A 27,146-nucleotide genomic window follows, 5' to 3' on the forward strand; every position below is an offset into this window, starting at 1 on the left:
GGATAGGTTGGTGAGAAATAGTTCTGCAGGCAAAGAAAATATGAGTGAAGGTTCCAAGCAAGAAGGGAGATAGTAATTTTATATTGATAAAAGATATTGTCAATAATATATATGTAAAATTTGTGAACCTTTCTTTATGCATTAATGATAAAATAAACAAAGCAAGCACTATCGTAATATCAACAGGAAATTGGCAAAAGAGAGCAGAAGTGAACAATTTTGTCATTTATCTTTTGGTTTTTTATATTTTTAGGAATCTAAAAATTATTTGGTATTAGGAAATTTACTTAACATAGCACAGAAATAAATACATTAAAGTTTGATTGTATTATCAGATATTGAAAGTTTAATGGATTAAACTTAAATTCTATATGTAATTTTAAAAACAGCTGATTGAAATATCAATTATTGGTGAAACTCTTAGTTTTATTTTTTCTATTTAATTTTAAAACAAATATTATCAAATTTAGCAAAACAAGTGAAATATAAGATTGATTAAAAGTGACAAAAATAAACAGTATTTGGGAATGCTATGTTTTTATGTGTAGAAAATTCAGAATGATTAAGATAAAAACTGACAAGATTTAAAATAGTAGCTAGGCAGAAACTGTTTAAAAAAATGAAATGATAGCATGCAAAGAATGTATAATTCCTAGGAATATTTTCTATAAACCAAATAAAACAAAACAAAATGAACCCAACGTTTGTTATTTGTAAGGCAAATTCAGTATTTTCATTGCTATATCTTCAATGCCTATAAGTGCCTGGAATTAGCAGGAATTTAATTTATATTTGTTGAAAAAAAGTGAAAGAATAAGTGAGCCTCTTATAGCAGAGTCTGTGTGTTATTGGTCTTCCATTCTCAGCAAGCTTGTACAGCTTAAACATAGAAGGTATTCAATTAAAGTTTATCAAGGTAACTAAGAATCAATCAATAATGAAACAAACAAATCAATCTTCAGGGATTTTCCTTTATATCTTATTACTCTGTTTTTTTGTTCTGTTTTGTTTTGTTTTGTTTTGTTGTTGTTATTGCTTTGTTTTTTATCACTCTGTTCTCCTGCTAGCTTCACTCATTCACCTAAATTTTATGTCAGTATCTTTTTGGTGAAAATGTCTCTGTAGTGATTAAGAACATGGGCTCTGGACACAGATGTTGCACTTGGAATTCCATTTCTATTGCTTACTACTATATAATGTTGGGTAATAGTATATAAATTCTGTGGGCCTCAATTCCTCATTACAAAATAAATAAACAACAATTTTCAGTAATGAGCACCTAATAAAAAAGATATTTTGTAAGAACTAAATGATGAAAATATATACAAAGCCCTTAGTATAGTGGTTGACAGGTAGTGGGTGTTCAATAAATATTATCTATCATCATCATTGTCATCATCATCATCATCATCACCACTGCCGCCACCACCACCACCATCAGTTCTTGCTTCCCTTCTCTGTATTTTTTTTTTTACTTTCTATTTATATTCATGTTATTTAACATACATTATAGTCTTGGCTTCAGGAGTAGAACCCAGTGATTCATCTTTTACATACTCTTACCCAGTGCTCATCCCAAAAAGTGCCTTCCTTAATGCCTGTACCCATTTAACCCATTCCCCCTCTCACCCACCTTTTCTAGCAACTCTCAATTTGTTCTCCGTATTTAAGTCTATTGTGGCTTATCTCCTGCTGTTTTTATCTGATTTTTCCTTCCCTTATCCTATGTTCATGTGTTGAGTTTCTCATATTTCACATATGAGTGAAATCATATGATCTCTGCCTTTCTTTGACTGGCTAATTTCATTTAGCATAAAACCCTCCAGTTCCATCCATGTAGCTACAAATGACAAGATTCCATTCTTTTTCTTTGATGAGTAGTATTCCATTATGTGTGTGTATCCATTCGTCAGTCAATGAACATTTGGGCCCTTTCTTTAATATTTGGTTTGAGATTCCATTTGAACTATGAGCTGCTAAGATAATCACAATATTTATCTGAACTATTATTGGCCATATCTTCTCTAATCAAGAACATAAAACGACTTACTTTTCCCTAAATCTGAACTCTGCTTACCAGTTAATGTTTATTCATTCAGCAGTGTTTATTAAGTACCTAACATGGTGCCTTACACATAGCAGCCATGCAATGAGTAGTGTATAATGAAGGAAAAGGAATGTATGAATGAATAGATGAATCAATCAATCAAAACGAATAAAAATAATGAATAAAAATAACTGCTCTTTAGTAAACATATTTAGTAAACATGGTGCTAGATTCTGGATATAAGGATGAATATGCTACCTCTTTACATTAAATAATAATAGCTAATACTTATAGAGGATTCACTATAAGGCCTACTGATGGATAAACTGCAAGCATTGTCTCCCGATAGTAATTTTGAAGTATTTTATTTCTATTATACAGGTAAGAAAAATGGGACTTAAAAAAGCGTGTTCAAGATTACATGGCAATAAATGGAAGAGACAGAATTCAAACTCATGCCTTTCTAATTCTAGAGGTTAAGCTCTTGTATTTGGCAAATATCTTATTCCTCTATAATAACTGGAATAGACTGGATAAAAAAGTCATTGGCTCTCTAGTAGTTAAATATTATCTATTAAGCCTTTCTATTCCTCCTAATTCCAGTGGGATAAATCAGGGGTCAGCAAAATATAGCTCACATGCTGAATCTGTATTAATTTATAACCCATAAACTAAGTATTTATTTTACATTTTAAAATAGATGAAAAATTCAAGAGAATAGTTTGTGACATAAAAATTGTGTGACAGTACCTATAAAATGTCTTTAATTGTTGCCTTTTGTCCTGTAAGACCTCAAATATTTACTGTCTGACCCTTCACAGAAAATGTCTGCCTTGCCTTAAACTAGACTATGTGGAATGCATTCAACAATGTGGGCAATCCATATACCATAGCAAATTTACAAAAAAAAAAAAAAAAAAAAAAAAGTACCATTGGCAAAAACACCCTATGAATCAACCCTGTGAAGTCTCTGGGAAATGTTTTCTTATATTTCAATGAAAAAGAGCTAAAGCAACTACAAAATAGAAACAAAAATTGCAAGACTACTAGTATGTTGAACTTATTCTTAATGTGACAACCGATTTTATTTTTTGAAGTATTTCTTCATGTACTTGATGGAAATTTCCACACAAAAGTATTGTGTTTTTAATACTGATTTAAATGTATATTCTGCCTTCTAAAAAACTTTTGTCTAGTTTCATGGGGAAAAATCATAAAAAGAGAGAATAGTATTTGAGGTTTACAGAGGTCAACAACTTCTCTGCAACATCTGCCTTCTTAAGCGCATTACTTATTCATTCACTTAACCAATACCAGGCACTAGACTAACTAAACAGAGGGATATACTGCCAATAACCTGGTTTCTGACCTGGAATAACTTGTGGCTTGTTTTTTTCACCATTGACAAACTGTACAAAAAGTGAGTCACTGTATATAATAAGCTGAATCTTCCTTAAAATTTGAGTATTACCCAATGACCACTTTATATATTAGTTTAGCCTAAATGAAGATCACAGGTTAAAATTTGCTGAGATAATTAATGTTAGAAAAGGAAAAACTGCTACAAGGGCAGAGGGGAGAGATTTACTCTAAGGCAAGACATGAGGATTTAAAAAAAATTTTTTTTAACGTTTTATTTATTTTTGAGACAGAGAGAGAGCATGAACGGGGGAGGGGCAGAGAGAGAGGGAGACACAGAATCCGAAGCAGGCTCCAGGCTCTGAGCCATCAGCCCAGAGCCCGACGCGGGGCTGGAACTCATGGACCGTGAGATCATGACCTGAGCCGAAGTCGGACGCTTAACCGACTGAGCCACCCAGGCGCCCCTAGACATGAGGATTTTTAATGAAGATCTAAGAGAGATTGAAAATTGATCACTGATCAGCTGAGTTATGAAATAAAGCAACCTCCTTAGATTTTTAAATTAAACAGGGTATAAATTATTCAGATAGAACTGTTGAGGTTATAGCTTGTACAGGAAAAAAAAATGCAAATCTGTGGTATTTAATTTAACTATACACCAGCAAATGAGCTAAGGGAAACAAGAAGGTAAACAATTTACATCTTTAAGCATTTGATCAAGGGGCCAAGACTGTTCTAAGTGCTCTGCAAAACACATAGCAGTTGAAAACAAATTTGGAAGAGCAAAACACTCAAACATACATATCATCTAATTACCAAAAGTACTGATATAACCCAGGTAAAAATCAAAAGAAACCAATACAGACATTCTCATGCAATCTGGAACTGTGTCGAATTGGGGATGGGAAAACCCATTAATTTGGTACTATTTAGTGCTAAGATTAAAAAGTATAATTTTATAGTCAGAGTCAAATAAATTTCTATAAAAATCTACTTGCCTGGGCGCCTGGGTGGCTCGGTCAGTTGGGTGACCAACTTCGTCTCAGGTCATGATCTCGCAGTTTGTGAGTTAGAGCCCCGCGATGGGCTCTGTGCTGACAGTTCAGAGCCTGGAGCCTACTTCGGATTCTGTGTCTCCCCCCCTCTGCCCCTCCCCTGCTCACACTCTGTGTCTATCTCTCAATAATAAATAAACATTAAACAGTTTTTAAAAAATCTACTTGCCAGCTAATTTTTTTTTCATTATATATATGGAAAATAAATAATTGTATAGTCCAGAGGAGCCATTCTAAGTAGAAGCTAGTGGAGCTAAAAATTGCCTTAGAGGGGTAGAAGATATGCATCAAGGTTTCTCTGTAGAAACACGGTAGTGTCCCATGAATTCCAGATACCAATAGAAATAAATTAAATGTTTAAAATTAGAGCCACCGTGAGTTCACATAATGTAGAAGAGCAGACATTTCTATGAAGCTTAACTTCTGATGCAGTGCTTCAAACCACAAAGACCATCTAGTGGCTTGGAAGTGTTACTGCATTCTAGTTTTTTCTACATTATGAGGGAAACCATTGTCCAGTGGTCTGTTATTTCTCAAAAAGTGTAACCATGGAATAATCTCACTTATTCTTATCTCCTATACTACAAAGATTGAAGCTATATATATACATTAAAAATACAGTATATTTTAAAACACATATTGTCTATTATGTTCCAGTTACTATATAAAAGGCTTTAAAATATAATTCACTGTGACTTGAGCAGGAAGTCTCCTAATGTATAATTGACACATTTTCTCAATTATAATCAGTGATTATTCATTCCAGCAACTTTTTCCCTATGTTCCTTTTACTTAGATCAGTCACCATAAAGGTACAAAAAATGTAGCCTTTTAAATACATTTTCTGCCAATAAAAATGATTTCTTATTTTAGGTTTTCAGGCCAATCATCAAAATATAAATAAAATCATAAAATCTGTCTCTTTTTTTATCCAGTTTAGTAATGGGTATTGATTAGGAATATTTCATATATGTCTTTATTACATTTATTAATTGTATAATTATGTTTACAGATTGGAATACATTCTAAATAATAGGCATTATATAATTACATATTAAAAATAGTTTCTGAATGAGAGCTTGAAGTTAGAATCCTAGGTACTGAGTTAAAATCATAGAATGTTTAGCATTTTAGAGATCATCTAGTTAAGCTTGAAAAACTACTTTCTTTCAGGCTAAATCTGGCTACAATTATTTCCTTTGACCTGTACAGTGTTTATTAAAACACATAAATGCCTTTGTGTGATGCATACTCTCTTCAGTCTATGTCAGTTACCACCATTGTTATACTTGCAACTCCACAGGCATGTGAGCTTATTTTTCTTGAGCAATCAAAATCCCTAATTTATAGATGAAGAAACAAACCAGGAAGATTAAATTTTGCTATGAATACAGAGCTAACTGGTAGAAGAGTTAAGATTAGAATTAATGTCTCATGATTCTCATAACAGCATTTTTATAACATTAATAGTAAAGATGATAATTGCTTCCATTTATTTTGTTGTGCCATATGTTGTACTAACTTCTATATATATTATATTTAAGTCTTACAAATACTTTATGGTAAAGATTTTTTAAATCGTCATTTTACCAATGAATAAGCTGAGATGTAAGGGGTGAATTAGCTTGTCTAAATTCACCACTGTGCTGCCATTCCCCTCCCCTGCCCCAGCATAAACTCAGAGCCGACTGCTGAGGGCGGCTCACCCCAACACTGGCTGCCTAGCTTGCCTACTCCAAATCCCACACCCCTGTGCTCTAGCCTGACTGTCCTTCTCTATCAAACTTCCCTTAGTCCCAATATAATGAGAAACCTCCTCCAGAAGACCAGCACAGGACCCCCTGAAAAACACATCCCTAAAGTTTGGAGTTCAAAAACTCAGCAGGCTTGGCTGGGATAGAGCATGGAGTACTCTGCACTGCTCCAGGTGAGAAGGCAGGCAAACAATGTAGAGACATCCTAAAATTAGCAATCTGAAAAAATGCTTGCAATGCCCATGGGGAGATTATTCACTCTTCTAGTAGTGCTTCCCTGGGAGCAGCAAGCACAGAGACCTGTGTCCAGAGACAAAGGAGCTAGCTGGTATGATTTCCCTCCCCTGGCCCTCAGTATAAACACAGAATCACCTTCAGTAAACAACACAGCATCAACACTGGCTGCCCAACATGCTTACACCAAATCCTGCCCCCCATGTCTTCTGCTAGTACTGCCTTTCTCAGGTCAGTGTGCCTCAATCCTAGCACAATGGGACCCTTACCCAGAAGACCAAACAAAAACACCCACCCACACTATATCTCCTGACCAGAGAGTTCTACAGGTCTTCAATTATAGTGGAAGTAGCATCAGGTCTCACTTAACAAGTAGACCAGAGCACAGCTAGTGGTCTACTGGCCAAAGTCCAAACACTGCCACTGCTGGCAAGGAGAGCCTCTGCAGACCACTAGGCTGAAGGATAGAGCAGCCAAAACACAGCGGCATAGTACATGCAGCACAACCGGAGACATTCCCTGAAGCAGCAGGCCTTGGACAGTATATGACCTCTTCTTCATAAAGCCATTACTCTCAGGAGTAGGAAGCATAACAGGCTTTTCTAACACAAAGAAAAAGACAGAGACTTAGACAAAATGCCCACAGGGAGGAATTCATCCCAAATGAAATAAGATAAAGTCATGTCAGAGATCTAATCAAAATAGATATAAGTGATATGCCTGAAGTGGAGAATTTAAAGCAATAATCGTAAGGATACTTGTTGGGCCTGAGAAAAGAATGGAAGACTTCAGGGAGGCCCTTACTACAGAGATAAAAGAGTCAAAAAACAATCAGAAATTAAAAATGCAATAACTGTGATTCAAAACAGACTGGATGTAATGACCATAAGGATGGAAGAGACAGAGAAATGAGTAAGTGATATACAAGCTAAAAATAATGGAGTTGGACAAAAGAGACAAAGTTCCCTAACTTAGGGAACTTAGTGACTCCATCAAACATAATAACATTCATATCATAGGAATCTCAAAAAAAAGAGAGAGAAAAGGAGAAGAAAGTTTATTTGAAGAAGTCATAGCTGAAAATTTCCCTAATCTGGGGACAGAAATAGACACCCAAGTCCAGGAGGCACAGAGAATTCCCATCAAAATCAACAAAAGCAGGCCAACACTAAGACACATTGTAATTAAATTTGCAAAACAGAGAAATGCAGAAAAAAGCTTCAAAGCAGGAAGACAAAAGAAGTCCCTAACTTATAAAGGAAACCTTTACAACTAGCTACAGATCTCTCAACAGAAACTTGGCAGGCCAGAGGGAGTGGCACAATATACCCAACACGCTGAATGGGAAAAATATGCAGCCAAAAATACTCTATCCAGCATGGTGATCATTCAGAATAGAAGGAGAGGTAAAGAGTTTCCCAGACAAAGGAAAACTAAAAAAAGTTTTTAAACCAGCCCTCCAAGAAATATTAAGGGGACTCTTTGAGTATAAAGGAAAGACCAAAATGACAAGGACTAGAAAGGAACATAGAAAATCTCCAGAAATAATAAGAATACAAGTAATAATAGGCACTAAATGGATGTATAGCAATAATTACTCTGATTGTAAATAGACTAAATGCTATAATCAAAAGACATAGGATATCAGAATGGATAAAAGAAAAAAGACCCTTCTATATGAGGCCTAGAAGAACTCACTTTATTACTTTTAAAAATGTTTTAATGTTTACTTATTTTTGAAAGAGAGAGAGAGAGAGAGAGAGAGAGAGAGAGAACAAGTGGGGGACGGGCAGAGAGAGAGAGAGACACAGAACCTGAAGCAGACTCCAGGTCTGAGCTGTCAGTTCAAAGCCCAACATGGGGCTCAAACCCATGAACCAGGAGATCATTACCTAAGCCAAAGTTTGATGCTTAACCAACTGAGCCACCCAGGCATCCCTACAAGAGACTCATTTTAGACCTTAAGGCACCTGCAGATTGAAAGGGATGGGATGGGCAAACATTTATCATGCAAATGAGAGTTACAAGAAAACTGGAGTAGTAGTAGTACTTATGTCAGACAAACTGATTTTAACCAAAAACAGCAAGAAGAGATGAAAAAGGGTACTATATCATAATAAAGGGGACCATCCAGCACAAACATCTAACCATTATAAATATTCACACACCCAAAACGGAAGCACCCAAATATATAAAGCAATTAATAACAAGCATAAACGAACTCATTGATAATAATACAATAAGAGTAGGGGACTTTAACACCACACTTGCCTCACTGGACAGATCATCTAAGCAGAAAATCAGCAAGGAAACAATGGCTTTGAATGACACACAGGCCAAAGGGCCTTAACAGATACATTCAGAATATTCCATTCTAAAAAGGCAGAAAACACATAGTTTTCAAGTGCACATGGGATAGTTTCCAAATAGATCACGTTAGGTTACAAATCAGGCTTCAACAAGTACAAAAAGAATGCAATCATTCCAGGCATATTTTCTGATCACAACTCTATGAAAAGTGTCCGACTTCAGCTCAGGTCATGATCTTGCAGTTTGTGAGTTTGAGCCCATGTCGGGCTCTGTGCTGCCAGCTCAGAGCCTGGAGCCTACTTCAGATTCTGTGTCTCCTTCTCTCTCGCCCCTTTCCCACTCATGCTCTGTCTGTCTCTCTCAAAAATAAATAAACATTACAAATTTAAAAAAAAAGAAAAAGAAAAGCAAACACAACCTAAAAATAGCAGGAGGGAAATAATAAAAAGGAGAAGAAATAAATGATATACAAGCTAAAAAATCAATAAAACGGATTGATGAAACTAGAAACTGGTTCTTTCAAAAAAAATTATAAAATTGATAAACCCCTAGCCAGACTTACCAAGAACAAAAGAGAAAGGATCTAACTGAATAAAATCACAATAGAGAAAGGAGAAATAACAAGCAACACCACAGAAATACAATTATGACAATATTATGAAAAACTATATGTCAAAAAATTAGACTAACTGGAAGAAATGGATAAATTCCTAGAAAGATATAAACTGCCAAAACTGAAACAGGAAGAAATAGAAAATTTGAACAGATTGATAAATAGCAGAGAAATAGAAAAATATCCTAACAAGCAAAAATCCAGGGCCAGATGGCTTCACAGGGGAATTCTACCAAATATTTAAAGAAGAGTTAATACCTATTCTCAAACTATTCCAATAAATTGAAATGGAAAAAAAATCCAAATTAATTGGGCCAGCATTACCATTATACCAAAACCAGACAAAGACCACCGGAAAATAGAACTACAGGCCAATATCCCTGATGAACATGGATGCATAAGTTCTCAATAAAATATTTGCGAATCAAATCCTACAGTACATTAAAAGAATCATCCACCACGATCAAGTGGGATTTATTCCTGGGCTGCAAGGCAGTTAAATATTTACAAATCAATCAATGTAATACACTATATTAATAAAAGAAGGGGTAAAAACCATACGATCCTTTCAATACATGCAGAAAAAGCATTTGACAAAGTACAACATCCATTCATGATAAAACCCCTCAACCAAGTAGGGTTAGAGGGATTGTACCTCAACAGAATAAAGACCACAGGTGAAAATCCCACAGATAATATCATCTTCAATGGGGAAAAACAGAGCTTTTCCTCTACAGTCAGGAAAAAGATAGAGATGTCCACTCTCTCCACTGTTATTTAACATAGTATTCAAACTTCTAGCCTCAGCAATCAGAAAACAAAAAGAAATAAAAGGCATTCACATTGTCAAGGAAAAAGTCAACCTTTCACTATTTACAGATGACATGATATTCTATATCAAAAACTCAAAAGACTCCACCAAAAAATTGCTAGAACTGATACACGAATTCAGTAAAGTCACAGGATACAAAATCTGTTGCATTTCTATACGCCAATAATGAAGCACCAGAAAGAGAAATCAAGGAATTGATCACACTCACAATTGCACCAAAAAACATAAGATACCTAGGAATAAACCTAATCAAAGAGGTAAAAAATCTGTAGTCTGAAAACTGATGAAAGAAATTGAAGAGGACATAGAGAAATAGAAAGACATTTCATGCTTATGGATTGATAGAAAAGTATTGCTAAAATGTCCATACTATCCAAACCAATCTACACATTTAATGTAATCCCTATCAAAATACCAACAACATTTTTTACAGAGCTAGAACAAACAATCCTGTAATTTGTGTGGGATCACCAAAGATGCCAAATAGCCAAAGCAATCTTGAAAAAGAACAGCAAAACTGGAAACATCATAATTCTGGACTACAAGTTATATTACAAAGCTAGAGTGATCAAGACAGTATAGTACTGGCACAAAAACAGGCATAGATCAACAGAACAGAATAGAAACCCCAGAAATAAACCCACAACTCTATGGCCAATTAATCTTCGACAAAGAAGGAAAGAATATTCAATGGAAAAAAAGACAGTGTCTTCAACAAATTGTGTTGGGAAGACTGGAGGGCAACATGTAAAAAAATGAAATTGGACCACTTTTTTACATCATACACAAAAAATAAATTCAAAATGGATTGAAGACACAGGCAATAACCTCTTTGACATCAGTCATAGCAACTTCTTACTAGATGTGTCTCCTGAGGCGAGGGAAACAAAAGCAGAAATAAACTACAAGGACTTCATCAAAATAAAAAGCTTCTACACAGCAAAGGAAACAATCAACAAACCTAAAAGCAACCTTCAGTATGGGAGAAGATTTTTGCAAATGGCATGTATGATAAAGGGTTAGTATCCAAAATATATAAAGCACTTATCAAACTCAACGACCCAAAACTCAAATAATCCAGTTTGCAAATAGAGAGAAGACATGAATAGATATGTTTCCAAAGAAGACATACAGAAGATTAACAAACACATGAAAAGATGCTCAACATTACTCATCATCAGGGAAATACAAATCAAAACCATGAGATACCACCTCACAACTTTTGGAATGGCTAAAAGTAACAATACAGGAGAGAACAGGTGTTGACATGGGTGTGGAGAAAGAACCCTCTTACACTGTTGGTGAGAATACAAACTGGTGCAGTCACTGTGGAAAACAGAATTCAGGCTCCTGAAAAAGTTAAAAAAAAAAAAAACTACCCTATATTCTAGCAATTACACTATGAGGTATTTGCCCAATGATACAAAAATACTAATTCACAAGGATACATTTACCCTGATGAGTATGGAAGTTTTATCAACAATAGATAAATTATGAAAAGAGCCCAAATGTCCATCAACTGATGAATGGATAAAGATGTGAGATACACACACACACACACACACACACACACACACACACACACACTGGAATATTACTTAGCCATACAAAAAACAAAGTGTTGCTGTTTGCAATGACACGAATGAAGCTAAAGAGTATTATGCTATTGAACTCTCTTTTTCCCTCACTCTCTGCCCCTCCACCCTCTCATGTACACACTCTCCCTCTCTCTCTCAAAATAAATAAACTTCACAAAAGGGGGAGCCTGGGTGGTTCAGTCAGATAAGGCTCTGACTCTTAATTTTATCTCATGTCATGATTTCATGGTCTGTGCAATCGAGTGCTGTATCAGGCTCTTGCTTGAGATTCTCTCTCTCATGTTCTCTCTGCCTCTCCCCCACTCATGCTCTTCAAAATAAATAAATAAACTTCAAAAAAAAAGTATTATGCTAAATGAAATAAGTCAGAGAAAGACAAATATTTATGATTTCACTTGTATGTGGAATTTAAGAAACAAAACAAACTAGGAGGAAAACCAAGAAACAGACTCTTAACTATAGAGAACAAATGGGTGGTTACCGGAGGGGAAGTAGGTGGAGGGATGGGTTAAATAGGTGGTGGGAATTAAGGAAGGCACTTGTGATGAGCACCAGGTGTTGTATGTAACCGATGAATCACTAAATTTCACACCGGAAACTAGTATGTTAACTAACTGGAATTAAATAAAAATTGGAGGGGGAAAGAGAAGAATAAATTTGGAAGAGGGGCAATGTAGTCATGGATTCTATGTGTTACTACATTTTTAAAAGGTTAAACCATAAATAGGTTAAAAATTATCTTATATTTAATGCAAAAAGTGATAAGTTCACCACTGTGCTTGTAATGATTCTAGTGAACTGCCTCTTTACTTTATAAGTGTTATATCTCCTGTTAATTTGAATAACTCTGTAGAAATTCCCCAAATATTATAAGTTGAGGACACATAAATCTATAAGCTCAAAGTATTTGGAAAAAAATAAAAATTATTTATATTTATAATTAGAAGTTGATAAGATACATCTTTCTGAAATTTTAGAGGGAAATGATATTTATCAAGTACTTACTGTTGGCCAGTTGTGTGGGTAAGATATTTTCATTTGTTAGGAAATTTTTTGCAGTAGTCCTCTAAGACATGTGTAATAATTACTTCATTTTGAGTAGAAAGCATATGGAAATAAAATAATTTTCCTAAGGTTACCATTAATAAATAGTGATGCTAGAATTTGAACATAGGTCTTTTGCCATCAAAGCCTTTATTTTTAATAGCAATATTTTTAAATATAATTTTAAGGTTCTCTAGTTATAGCAATATTTTTAAATATAGTTTTAAGGCCCCCTGGTAAGTTATTAACTTAAATAGTTTATATTAAAAAAAAGCCATGGAGGGGCACCTGGGTGGCTCAGTTAGTTAAAGTGTCTGGCTCTTTTTTTTTTTCTAAACGTTTATTTATTTTTGAGACAGAGAGAGACAGAGCATGAACGGGGGAGGGTCAGAGAGAGAGGGAGACACAGAATCTGAAACAGGCTCCAGGCTCTGACCAGTCAGCACAGAGCCTGAAGCGGGGCTCGAACTCACAGACTGTGAGATCATGACCTGAGCCGAAGTCGGACGCTTAACCGACTGAGCCACCCAGGTGCCCCAAGTGTCTGGCTCTTGATTTCAGCTCAGGTCATGATGTCATGGTTCATGGGATCGAGCCTTACATGGGGTTTGCATTGACAGCATGGAGCCTCCTTGGTACTCTCTCCACCCCTCTGTCTGCCCCTCCCCTCTCGCAGTCTCTCTTTTTCTCAAAATAAATAAATAAACATTAAAAAATTTCTTTATAAAATAAAGCCATGGATGTATAATATTTCTCTTAAAATATTTGCAGACAAATTAATCAAATATTTACTCTTGAGAACATTTTTTTAAGTGTCATTTTTATTTAGTAGGAATAGTTTTCAGTGTGGTTGTGTAGACTGCTGTGCATAAGAGGTTTGGCTGGGAATATCTTCAGATGCCATAAAAAAGATTATGATTACTTGCATATAGAAAATTTAATATTTTTGGAATTATTACATGGCCAAAAAAAAGAAATTCTTTTTAAAAAATAATTTCTATCATTCACCTTCCATCTCAGTTAAAGATTGAAATGGTATACATAGGACCTTTTTACTATTAAAATAATTAATCTTGAGTGAACATTCTGCTATAGAAATACCATTATAATGCATACATGTTTTGGTGTTATCTGTCAGGCTCAATATTTAATGGGAATTTTGGATCTCATAGGATTGCAGTTTTGAAAAGATATAATAACATAATATTTGGAAAATATCTCAACATTTGGATATTTTAAAACTAAAATTCATCAAATATAACTGTATGCTAAAGATACATATGCAATTGTTTTATTGACTAAGTACTCAACAAGAATAATGCATTAGGCATTATTTTAAGCAGTGATAAAACCAAGTGTTTATTTAAAGATTATATTCTAATGGATTGGGGAAGACAGTACTTTTTAAATCCCATTATATAATGTGTCTGCTGATCATAAGTGTTACGATAGAAAAGGAATCAGAATAAAAAGAACAGAATTTGGGAAAATGGGAAGAAAGAATCTATTGCTCAAGGGGGTCCTCTCTGCAAAGGCGACATTCCAGCAGAGACCTGCACAAAGTTGGGGAGACTTGTGCATATACCCAGGAGGGAGAGTATCCTAGACAGAGAGAACAGCTAGGGAAAGGGTCTGGGAATATTACAATGAACATTGCAAACAAAAATCCCTGTGTCATAGACTTTAAATTCTATGTGTGAAGGCACAACAGACAAGAGAAATAAATAATAGTTTGTTGGAGAATAAGTACCAAAGAGACAAATTAATTAGGGAAGGGAGATAAAGAATATATATGGGATAATGAGGTTGCACTTTTTGGTAAGATGCCCAGGGAAGATCTCTCCATGAAGGTGACACTGAAATAAAGACCTAAAGGAAGTTTAGGTGACAGCCAAAATTATATCTGGGGAATGGAGGTAGGAGATACTCTAGTTGGAGGAAGCAGCAAATACAAAGGCCCTGAGGCAGGAAAATACTTGACATATTTTGTTTGATTAAAAGCAAGAAAGCCAGTGTGCTAGTATGGAAGGAAGGAAGATGAATATAGTAGGAGATGGCATCAAGGAAGCAACAAAATCAAGATGGTCTAAGCCTGCAGGACTTCATAAGTGGTTTGACTTTTCCTCTGAGTAACATGGAAAGCCATTTAGGTCAGGTGGCCTACCTTCATTTTAAAATAAGGGGGTACCTGGATGGCTCAGTAGGTTAAGCATCCAACTTGTTTCAGCTCAAGTCATGAACTGAGTACAAGCCCTGCATCAGGCTCCATGCTGAAAGTGCAGAGCCTGCTTCGGATTCTCTCTCTCCCTCTCTCTCTCTTTTTCTCAAAATAAAAAAATTGGGGCGCCTGGGTGGCGCAGGCGGTTAAGCGTCCGACTTCAGCCAGGTCACGATCTCGCGGTCCAGGAGTTCGAGCCCCGCATCAGGCTCTGGGCTGATGGCTCAGAGCCTGGAGCCTGTTTCCGATTCTGTGTCTCCCTCTTTTTCTGCCCCTCCCCCGTTCATGCTCTGTCTCTCTCTGTCCCAAAAATAAATAAACGTTGAAAAAAAAACATAAAAAAATAAAAAAATAAACTTAAATTAAAAAAAATAACCAATTTTTGCTGCTGTGCTAAAAATGGACAAAGAGAGTAAAGGAAGTGCAGGGAAAACAGTTGGGTGATATCACATCAATCAAGGTGAGAGATGCCTATGAAAGCTATAAAGAAGGTTAGATGTTGTTGGATTCTGTATGTATTATGAAATAGTATCAATAGGATTTGCTCATGAATTGTATGTGGGATGTGAGAGACATTGGAAATACAGACGATTTTTGCATTTTATCTTATCTGGAAAAATGGAATAAAAATTTACTCGTATGGGAAATATTATGGCAGTGGTAGGTTAGCAGGTGGAAATGGGAGTTCCATTAGGATACGTTCTGTTTCAATGGCTATTAGATATCTGAATAGAAATGTCAAGCAAACTGTGAGTGTGTGTGTGTGTGTGTGTGTGTGTGTGTGTGTGTGTGTGTGTATTAGTATTCAAGGGAGGTACCCAAGAAGGAATACATTTTCTAATTTTTTGGTGTATACATGTTTTTTGTTTTTTTGTTTTTTTTTTTTTTTTGCTATAAGAGGTTAAATATAAGATAAACATAGGAAAGGTGTGGATTTATAAATGAAAGGGTCCAAGGACTAAATTGAGGCCCTGGAATATTTAGACATTGGAAATATGAGGAAGAATAAGCAAATGAAAGCAGCCTTCATTAGGGCACAGTAATAGTGGCTAATGAAAGTGGCATTCACACAGAGGAGGGCACAGTGAAGGAGCAGAAATTCAAGCAAAAAATTTTTTTTCAGAAGAAAAGTGTAAACAACTCCATTAAATGCTTATTGTAGGTCAAGTAGATGAGGAATCGGTCAATAAATTTAACAACATGAAGATCATTGGTTTCCTTCATGGTAGCATTTGGTCAGTGTTAGGAAGACAGCCAGATTTGAAAAGTTTTTGAGAGAATTGGAGTTGTCTGCAGTGGTTGTTGATTTATTTGTTTGTTTTATGGGTGGAGAGAAATGGGTTGGTACTTGGAAGGAAATCAGGTCAAAGAGATATTTTTTCCCTCCTATTTTCTTTTAAACTTTGGAGAAATACCAATATTTTGAACATTATTGATGATGCAGAAGGGAGAGGTTGGTCTCTGATTACATCAAAGACAGTTCATTTATGATAAGATAATCAGAAACAGTGTAGATATAGACAAGTTGACAACTATTGTGGTGATGTTTACAGGTTGACTTCCCTGGGAAACAGCCCCCATGAGTGGAGTTTAGTGTGGATGATGGTTATTAAGAAGTGACCTTTTAATTCACCCACTGGAAGGGAGGAGGAAGGAGCAGGTGTGAGAAGGAGAATAACTGGCACTGTGATGTAGGTTTACCATTAATCCCAGCTGATGCCAAGGAGGATATTTAAAGTTAGAATGACTTTTCAGGATTGTCTGGAGTTGTGCTAAGGTAGTCAGGTCATTATATTTACTCACTGAGCAGTTTCTGTCTGTTTGCTACCCAAGGAACATGTATAATAAACTTGGTTGAGTGGATTCTCTGTAGCAAAAGCAGTCCATAATGGTGCTAAGAGCTAAAGGCTGTCAGTAGGACCCCCAACAGTTGGGACAAATCCTTCACTGAAGGGGATCCTGGACACACATTGCAGTGACCACCATAGGAGGAATGTATATCAGTGATTTAAAAAAAAATTTTGTTTAATGTTTATTTATTTTTGAGAGTGAGAGAGACAGAGCAGGGAGGGGAAGAGAGAGAGGAAGACACAGGATCTGAAGCAGTCTCCAGGCTCTGAGCTGTCAGCACAGAGCCTGACGTGGGGCTCGAACCCATGAACTGTGAAATGATGACCTGAACTGAAGTCAGATGCTTAACTGACTGAGCCACCCAGACACCCCTATAAAAATTTTTTTTATTACTTCTGTTTTTTCCAGGAAGTAGGAGGAAGAAGTGGGGGAAAGGGCAGGAGGCTGTTTTAAAAGAGAGATGTGAAAGTATTGTCTAGAGGATGGAGAGAATGGACTCCATAAATGTACTGGGTTTAGGTAGCACAATGGTCCTACTTTGGGTAGGATGGATGAATCTAGAGCAAAACTAGTCATGATCATTGATGCTCTTCTCCATTCACATTCCCTTGCCAAGAGCACAATAGGTAAAGAGTTTAATTTAACTTAGGTTGAAGTTGTGCTAGAATAATAAATAAGAGGGAGAGAGGAGTAAGGAGTCATGGTTGTAGGCAAGGAAGTATTAACCTTATATAATGTAAAATAGCTGAAGAGAATAGTTAGGCCCAAATCTTGAGAGACAATCAAAAGATATATGAATTTTAGGAATGCTAAATGACTTGCTGGTTTTACTAAATGACACCTTTCCTCTATCTCTATGGGTCTATAATACTCAAAATCTATGTACATTTTCTATTTACTAATATTTTGATGATGATCATGATGATGATGATTTATGTTTTGATGCTCAGTTTTATAATTTCCTGAGACTTTTAATGAATTAAGACTGATCTGAGATTGAAAAACCAAATTTGAACTTAGAAGTAAGAAAATAATAGTTTTTTATATCTTAACGATAGAGAACAAACTGATGGCTACCAGAGGGGAAAAGGGGAATTGGGTGAAATAGGTGAAAGAGATTAAGAGCACACTTACCATGATGAGCCCTGAGTAATGTGTAGAATTGCTGAATCACTATATAGTACACCTAAAACTAACATAACAAAATATGTTAATTATACTGGAATTAACTTTTTAAGTAAAAAAAGAAAGAAGCATTATTTAAGTTGAAAAAAAGAATTATTTATATAATTGCTCACCCAGAGTGTAGAAAGTTATGTCACATGTATAGAACCTGTGCCAGGATTATAGACTATCATCACATTAGTCAAACAAATTTATATATAACTTTATCTTTTGAGATTATTTCACTGTATGTATTATTCACCATCAAAGTAACTTTTTGTAACATACATCAAGATATCAAAGGAAAGACCTTAAGATCAAAAACATTTTTATCACACTCTGGATAATTGATCTTTTTATAAAAGCAATTACAATTTACTGTTTTACTTGTAATGTAGTTAAAATTGTCTCTTTCAAGGCAAACATACTCTGGTGTACTTTGGTTTCCTCTTAATTAGTGAAATCTTTGGCTGGATGATTAATATCTGATAATATGCCAAGTGAAAATGGCACGCCACAGCAAGAGATTATTCATCGGACCTGTTATATATAAGAAGGAAAAATGAGAATGAAGAAAGTTTCATTGTAGCTGTCATGATCTCTTGTAGATTTACCTCACCATACCTCTAGCTACATCTCAATTCTTATCTTCATGTAATAAATAGGAGTATATTTTTTGAGATACCTCTAATTAACCCAACTGATATTTTCAAAAGCATTATTAAATAATCAACACTTTTAAAGGTGATATGATGTTACATTCATGGACTTATAACAATTATTTTAAAGAATTGTAGATTACTTCAGGTGGTGTAATAAGTAAGTATTTAAAGAAATAACCACATCTGTTAAAACATTTTAAATTAAGAGTATTGTAATAACTCCTATTAACATGGAAACATGTTAATTCCAGAAATGAATTTGTCATCTTAATGGTTCAAATACTGGCTATGAGTTTTATTTCTGTTATTTAACCTTAGTGAATGCCAATGTCCCCTCATCAATCAGTGGGGATAATAAGTCTTTGCCCTCTGTGCTTACAAATTGATCATAGGTTTATGAGCTCACATTTGCCAATAAGAACACCACAAAGCTTCAAGTTCCTATGGCTTTCAGTCAAGGTACCAGTCAAAAATCAATTTTTTATTTTAGAAACTATTATTAATAATCATATTTTTAGTGTGTCTTAGGAAATATTTTACCTGCAGACAAATGACTATGTACGAGAAATGCTAACTCAATTCTTGCTCAAAATAAATGTAAGAATTATTTTTCCATTCTTTAATATTTTCATCTATAGGTCTATCATCTGTCAGAAAATGATTTTTCATAAGAGACCCTTATGAATATTATTTTTAAAGTCCTGAAATCAACTTAGTCTAACTTCTAAATATTGAATTGGTTTTGTGCTAATACATTATTTTAAACAACCACGTTGATTTTGATTTGCCAACTCACTACTTATTAACCGTGCAATCATTGTCAAGTTGCTATTTGCTCTTCACATATGTTTAGTAATCTTTAATATGGAGAAATTAATATTTAATCTCCAAAATGCCTATCATAGAGTGTGTATGCTAGTAGCTAGTGTGATTATTATTCATCTATCTTCATTTCCTCTTTTTTATTGGTTTAGAATGTTAAAGGTAGTTTCTGAATGAGCTACAACCAATTTATATTACAGGATATTTATGTGAGACACAGAAATTTGACAGTGATCTGAGTAATAATGATAACAGAAGCAACAGTAACAACAAAAAATAAAAGTGATAAAAGAAGACTTCAATATGCAACAATTTTGCAGGTGATGCAACAAGTATTAGAAAATCTGTAAGTCATTTCTATAGAAATCACAGAAGTTAAAGCTGTGATACCCCTCAGAAAAAACACCTATCTTAGTTCTTCAATCTTACATAAGAATCTAATACCCAAATGTTAGTGATTAATAAAACTCAAGTGTCTCACATCTAAAGTGTTTTACTTGTTTTAATAGTTTAGTTTTTGTAAAATTTAAACTTAATTTTATGAAGTTTATAACTCATAATAAATTAACTGGTTTCACCACACCTTTAAGGTTAGAGAATTAATTGAGAATGCCTGGAACATTGACAGTCTAAAACTTACTAGCACCACCTACAGGACCAACTGCAATTTAAATAAACACTGGATTCCCATTCCTTCTTCCAAACACACAACTCCCATACACCAAACATTGTCACTTAGAACAGATTTAAGACTAGGAAATTAAAGCCCAAGAGACAGATAAACCTCAACACTTTATTCCTAACTGTATACGATTTATCCTGGTGCCTTGACCCTTTTTCCTCATTTCTCCCTAATAACTAACCAATCTACTGTATTTAACATATGATCATAAGATCAGTGTCCAGAACCCATTATGCACTTTCCTTCTTGCCAATTTCTTGCAACTTTCTCTCTCCAACTCTTTAAACTAATTCACTTTTCTAGGCACTGGTTTTTGAAATGTGTGTGTGTGTTTGTGTATGTTTGTGTTTGTGTGTGTGTGTGTGTGTTTATTTCCGGGGGTGAAAAACCTTCCTGTTTCCAAATTTACTCAACCCACTATACCAACCAGTGTTATCTTTATGAAGTATTTCAGGAGAGATCCCTCTTAGACCTTTCTATCTGCTAACATTATATACTTATGATTGTTTTCTATTAAAATATTCTTTTAACTATAATAGGTTAATTTGAAATGTCATAATAAACATAACAAAACGTGTAGTAAATGTATTGGAAGTTACATATATGTTTCAGAAATCATTTCAGAAATTCAATTTTAATATATTAATATCCAAATAGCCTTTTAGAGTTTATAAATTCAGTGAGGATGAAAAAAGGAAAGTAAAGCCATATAATCCCTAAAGAGATATCACAGCCTTAATGCAACCACTGCCTCACAGTGTGGTTCTTGTGCTGTGTCCAGTAGTAGAGTCAAAGGGAGTCAAATTAGAAACCTTGACATGCTTGTTTTCATATTAAGATTATTTATTGGGAAAAAGACAGCTTCTATCCCTAAGAATCAATACATATGAATTTAAAGCCCTGAGTCACACATATTTGAAAATGAGTAAACTTATCTTTACCAGAAGTTATTGTGTATGTTCTTAAACCACCACCAAAAAAAGTAGAATTAGAAACTCTTTCTTTTTTATCTATACAGTTTGTGAAATGCTTAACTATTTATAATGAAACATAGAATTATGTGTAAAATCCTAACACTTTCATCAATAACGAATACTTCTCTATTTATTTGCCATTAGGCCTTCACTGTTTGTTAGTTCTTTGTAATTTGGAATGTATTTAAGAAGATTTGAGGGGCACCTGGGTGGCTCAGTCGGTTAAGCGTCCAACTTCAGCTCAGGTCACGATCTCCCTGTCAGTGAGTTCAAGCCCCACGTCTGGCTCTGGGCTGATGGCTCAGAGCCTGGAGCCTGCTTCAGATTCTGTGTCTCCCTCTCTCTCTGCCCCTCCCCCATTCATGCTCTGTCTCTCTCTGTCTCAAAAATAAATAAACGTTAAAAAAAATTTAAAAAAAAGATTTGATTGTACATTCACTAAATCAGTAAATTATTGTACATATCTAAAAAAAGTAAGGTATAGAATCCCTCTTAGGATATTAAGGTTAGTGATTTATCTCCTTCATATAATTTCAGTATATTTTGTTTACTGCTTACTCTCATCTTTTGTCAGATTAACAAACATTAAATTTGAGAGTCTACATTGGATTACTATGTAACATACTATTTTAATATGAAGTAATGGGAAGCTTCAAAAAAATCTCTCTTACAATTGGTGAATAAAGGAAAGAAAAGGAGAACATTTTCAAGAAGCATTCTTCACCATGGGAATATATTTCATAGACTGATAATTCTGGAGCAATGTTTATTTATTAAAATATTTAACTCCTACCGTTTCTAGGAAACTAACTATTCTAAAATCACATCATTGATCAACCTAGCCCAAGAAGAGGAAAGGGCCATATATACTGAGCTATGAATAGATTAATAAACAATAATAGAAATAGATAGAATGATATATATCATTCTTTTTTAGGTCACTTTGTTTTTAAGAAAGTATTTTCAATTTATGCAAGTGCAATATAATTTAAGGAAAGACAGTTGAACTCCGTTCAATGCTATACTCTTTCATACTTACAGTGGAGTATTTTGATAACTACAATATTTGCAGAGTAACCAAAATGGATGAGTATAATTAATTTGCACAAGCCATTCCAGGCTTCTATAAAATGAAAATAGCATGGCTTTTTCCCTCATACTTATAGATAAAGAATACTTTATATCTTCGTTATATTCTGCTAGAGCACACAAGTCTCTCTACTTTGGAAAATTCTTGCTTGGTTTTACATGCCATTCCTAGCATTACATAATGAGGCAGCAGGTTGGACACCAGGTACCCCTAACCACTTCTATTTTTCTTCTCACTATGCATGAATGGGTTCTATTAACAGTAGAAAAATTAATATGTAGGAAATATTATAAAGAAATAAAAGGACTATTTAATGGGTTATAAATGTATTGTCTATTTTCTTCCTACACTGGCACCTTGTATGCACCCTCAATAGAAATAAAGAGTGTACAGTTGCATATAATCTGAAAATTGTGGTATTTAAATTGGATGGTATGTATTTATTTTTAAGACCTTCCTATCACAGCTTAACAAATAAAAATAAACCTTGTCTGGATAATGAGAGAAAAGTAGGCACAAGTTATAAAAGTAGTAATTCTTTAAGTTTTTCCCCCACTTTTTTAGCCTTGCATCTAAATCCTGTGTTATGTTGACAGATCTGGGAAATTTTAGTGGCCGGACAAGAAGTGCAGTCTCTGTGAGGGAAGGCCAGGGGGTTGTTCTGATGTGCTCTCCTCCGCCTCATTCACCAGGTACAGTAGGATCCCATTCTGTATTGCTGCTGCTCTTTTTTACTATATGCTCATTCTTTTAGACAGTGTATTGACTAGGAAACATTCCAGGTGAAATATGCATGACTTTTTTGAAATGTATCAGAGTATCAGCTGAGTAATTAAAAATCATATACTCTAAATACCACCGGACAGAAGACTGCTCTCCTATGACAAGATTATTTTATTGCCATTCTAACTGTTGATTGTTGTGGCTATGTCTCTGCCTACACTGGGGTTGTGAGGAGTGACTGAGTATATTCTCTCAAGTTTGTGGAGGGAGTGGAGATATAGATAACTTACGTCTCCAAGGAATTTCTGGATGCTGAAAGCAGGGTCTCACAGGACCCTGAAGATTTAGCTATTGTCAAGATAAGCTTGTTTTTAGTTTTTAAGGAAGTGTAAACTTTAAGTCATTAAGGCAGCCATAAACTTTTTGGCAAGTGTTACATGCTGCAGTCTCTGACATCTATCAATGGGCCGCAGGCTGAATGGGAATTCAATTTAAACCGCATTTTTCTTGCCTTTGTTTCCTTCATCATTAATAATTGAGTAAATAAATAAAAATGTGATATCTGATTGAGACCAGTAAGAGTAACACCAGATGGTTGCTATTGTATATATGTCATAAGAAATATTAGAATGGGGGTACATGGCTGGCTCAGTTTGAGGAGCCTCCATACTGTTTACCATAGTGGCTGCCTCAGTTTTCATTCCCACCAACAGTGTAAGAGGTGTTCCCCTTTCTCTACATCCTTGCCAACACCTGTTATTTTCTATGTCGGTAATTTTAGCCATTCTGACAGGTGTGAGGTGAGATCTCATTGTAGTTTTGATTTGTATTTCTCTGATGGTGACGAGTGATGTTGAACATCTCTCCATGTGTCTTTTAGCCTTCTGAATGTCTTCTTTGGAAAAAGGTCTGTTCCAGTCTTCTCTCCATTTTTTAACTGGATTATTTGTTTTCTGGGTGTTGAGTTTGATAAGTTCTTTATAGATTTTGGATAATAACACTTTATCATTTTTGTCATTTGCAAATATTTTTCCCATTCTGAAGGTTGTCTTTTAACTTTGTTGATTGTTTCCTTCACTGTGAAGAAGATTTTTATCTTGATAAGTCCCAATAGTTCATTTTTGCTTTTGTTTCTTTTGCCTCAGGAGATGTATGTAGTAAGAAGTTGCTACATCCCATGTCAAAGAGGTTACTGCCTGTGTTCTCTAGAATTTTGACGGTTTCCTGTCTCACTTTTAGGTCTTTCATTCTAAATGTGTATGTGTAGGAATTTTATTTTGAATTTATTTTTGTGTATGATGTAGAAAAGTGGTCTACTTTCATTATTTTTCATGTTGCTGTTCAGTTTTCCCAACATCATTTGTTGAAGAGAGTGTATTTTTCCCATTGGATATTCTTTCTTGCTTTGTCAAAGATTAGTTGACCATATAGTTGCGGGTCCATTTCTGGGTTTTCTTTTCTATCCTATTGATCTCTGTGTTTATTTTTGTACCAATATCATACCATCTTGACCATACCACTGCAGCTTTCGAATATACCTTGAAGTCAGGAATTATGATGCATCCAGATTTACTTTTCTTTTTCAAGATTGCTTTGTCAATTCTGGGTCTTTTGCGGTCCCATACAAATTATAGGATTGTTTGTTCTAGGTCTGTGAAAAATGCTGATGGTATTTTGATAGGGATTGCATAAATGTATAGATTGCTTTGGATAGTTTAAACATTTTAACAATATTAATTCTTCCAGTTCATGATGTTTTTCCATTTCTTTGCGTCCTCTTCAGTTTCTTTCATCAGTGTTCTAGAGTTCAGAGTACAGATATTTTACTGTTTTGCTTAAGTTTATTCCTAGGTATTTTCTGGGTTTTGGTGCAGTTATAACTTGGATCAATTACTTGATTTCTCTTTCTCCTGATTTATTATTGGTGTATAGAAATATAATAGATTTCTGCGCTTTGATTTTCTATCCTGCGACCATTGAATTCATGTATCAGTTCTGTCAATATTTTGGTAGAATCCTTGGGTTTTCTACATAGAGTATTATGTCATGTGTAAATAATGAAATTACTTCTTCCTTGCTGCTTTGGATGCCTTTCATTTCTTTTTGTTGTCTGATTGCTGAGGCTAGGACTTCCAGTACTATGTTAAATAACAATGATGAAAGTGTATATCCTTGTCTTTTTTCTTGATCTTAAAGGAAAAGCTCAGTTTTTCCCCATTAAGGATTATATTAGCTGTGGGTTTTTCATATATGACCTTTATGATGTTGAGATATGTTCCCTCTAATCCTACTTTGTTGACTGTTTTATTAAGAGTGGATGCTGTACTTTGTCAGATGCTCTTTCTGCATCTATTGAAAGGATCATATGGTTCTCATCCTTTCTTTGATTAATGTGGTGTATCACATTGATTTGCAAATATTGAACCCAGGAATATATCCCATATAGTATGGATGGTGGTGAATGATTGTATTAATGTACTGTTGGATTTGATTTGCTAATATTTTACTGAGAACTTTGCATCCATATTCATCAGAGACATTGGCCTATAATTCTGTATTTTTAATGGGGTCTTTGGTTTTGTAATCAAGCTAATGCTGGCCTCATAGAATGAGTTTGGAAGTTTTCTTTCTATTTCTAGTTTTTGGAACAGTTTGAGAAGAATAGGCATTCACTCCTCTTTAAATGTTTGGTAGAATTCTCCTGGAAAGCCATCTGGCCCTGGACTTCTGTTTGTTGGAAGAGTTTGGATTACTGATTCAATTTCTTTGCTAGTTATGGGTCTGTTCAATTTTTCTATTTCTTCCTGTTTCAGTTTTGGTAGTTTGTATTTTTCTAGGAATGTATCCATTTCTTCCAGATTACCCAGTTTTTGGCCTGTAATTTTTCTCATGATATTCTCCTATAATTGTTTGCATTTATGTGGTATTGGTTGTGATCCCTGTCAGTCATGATTTTATTTATTTAGTTCCTTTATCTTCTTTTTGGTAAGCATGGCTAGGGCTTTAAAATTTTTATTAATTCTTTCAAAAACCAGGTCCTAATTTCATTGCTGTGTTCTGTTTTTGTTTGTTTGTTTCTATATCATTTATTTCTACTCTGATCTTTATTATTTCTCTTCTTCTGTTGCCTTTAGGCTTCATTTGTTGTTGTTGTTGTTGTTGTTGTTGTTGTTTATAGCTCCTATAGGTGTAAGTTTGGGTTACATAGTTGAGATTTTTCTTGCTTCCTTAGGTAGGCCTGTATTGATATATACTTTCCTCTTATGACTGCTTTTACTGCATTCCAAAGGTTTTGGATTGTCCTGTTTTCATTTTCATTTGTGTGTGTGTATATATATATATATACATATATGCATATATATGTATATGCACACATTATACACACACACATACATATATATTCTATATAGAATATATGTATTTCTTCTTTAATTTCCTGGTTGACCCACTCATTCTTCATTAGGGTGTTCTTTAACCTCCATGTATTTGTGGTCTTCCCAATTTTTTTTTCTTGTGGATGACCTCAAGTTTTGTAGCATTGTGGTCAGAAAATATGCATGGTATGATCTCAATCTTCTTTTACTTGGTAACGCCTGATTTGTGACCCAGTATGTGATCTATTCTGGCAAATGTCCCATGTGCAGTTAAGATTGTGTATTCTGGTGCTTTAGGATGAAATATTCTGAATATATCTGTTAAGTCCATCTGGTCCAGTGTGTCATTCAAATTCATTGTTGTCTTGTTGATTTTCTGCTTAGATGACCTGTCCATTGATGTAAGTGGGGTGGTAAAATCCCATACTATTATTGTATCAATTATTTCCTTTTTAAAATTTTTTTTTAATGTTTATTTATTTTTGAAACAGAGAGAGACAGAGCATGAACGGGGGAGGGTCAGAGAGAGGGAGACACAGAATCTGAAACAGGCTCCGGGCTCTGAGCTGTCAGCACAGATCTCACGGACCGCGAGATCATGACCTGAGCCGGAAGTCGGACGCTTAACCAACTGAGCCACCCAGGTGCCCCTCAATTATTTCCTTTATGTTTGTTATTGTTTTGTATATTTGAGTTGGGGGCATAGATATTTACAATTGTTACATCTTGTTGTACAG

At 34.8% G+C, this 27,146-nt stretch overlaps 1 protein-coding gene across 3 annotated transcripts in view; it reads left to right on the forward strand.

Moving 5' to 3' along the window:
• CNTN5 (contactin 5) overlaps positions 1–27,146 on the forward strand; it is a 1,351,205-nt gene that overhangs the window by 893,162 nt on the left and 430,897 nt on the right. For all 3 annotated transcript variants that reach the window (XM_053203841.1, XM_053203840.1, XM_053203839.1), the window contains exon 8: positions 22,909–23,004. In XM_053203841.1, coding sequence (XP_053059816.1) covers positions 22,909–23,004 — 96 coding nt within the window. The remainder of the gene's footprint in view (positions 1–22,908; positions 23,005–27,146) is intronic.

This window comes from Acinonyx jubatus, chromosome D1 (assembly GCF_027475565.1).
Source record: "Acinonyx jubatus isolate Ajub_Pintada_27869175 chromosome D1, VMU_Ajub_asm_v1.0, whole genome shotgun sequence".
In the NCBI taxonomy this organism is placed as follows: domain Eukaryota; kingdom Metazoa; phylum Chordata; class Mammalia; order Carnivora; family Felidae; genus Acinonyx; species Acinonyx jubatus.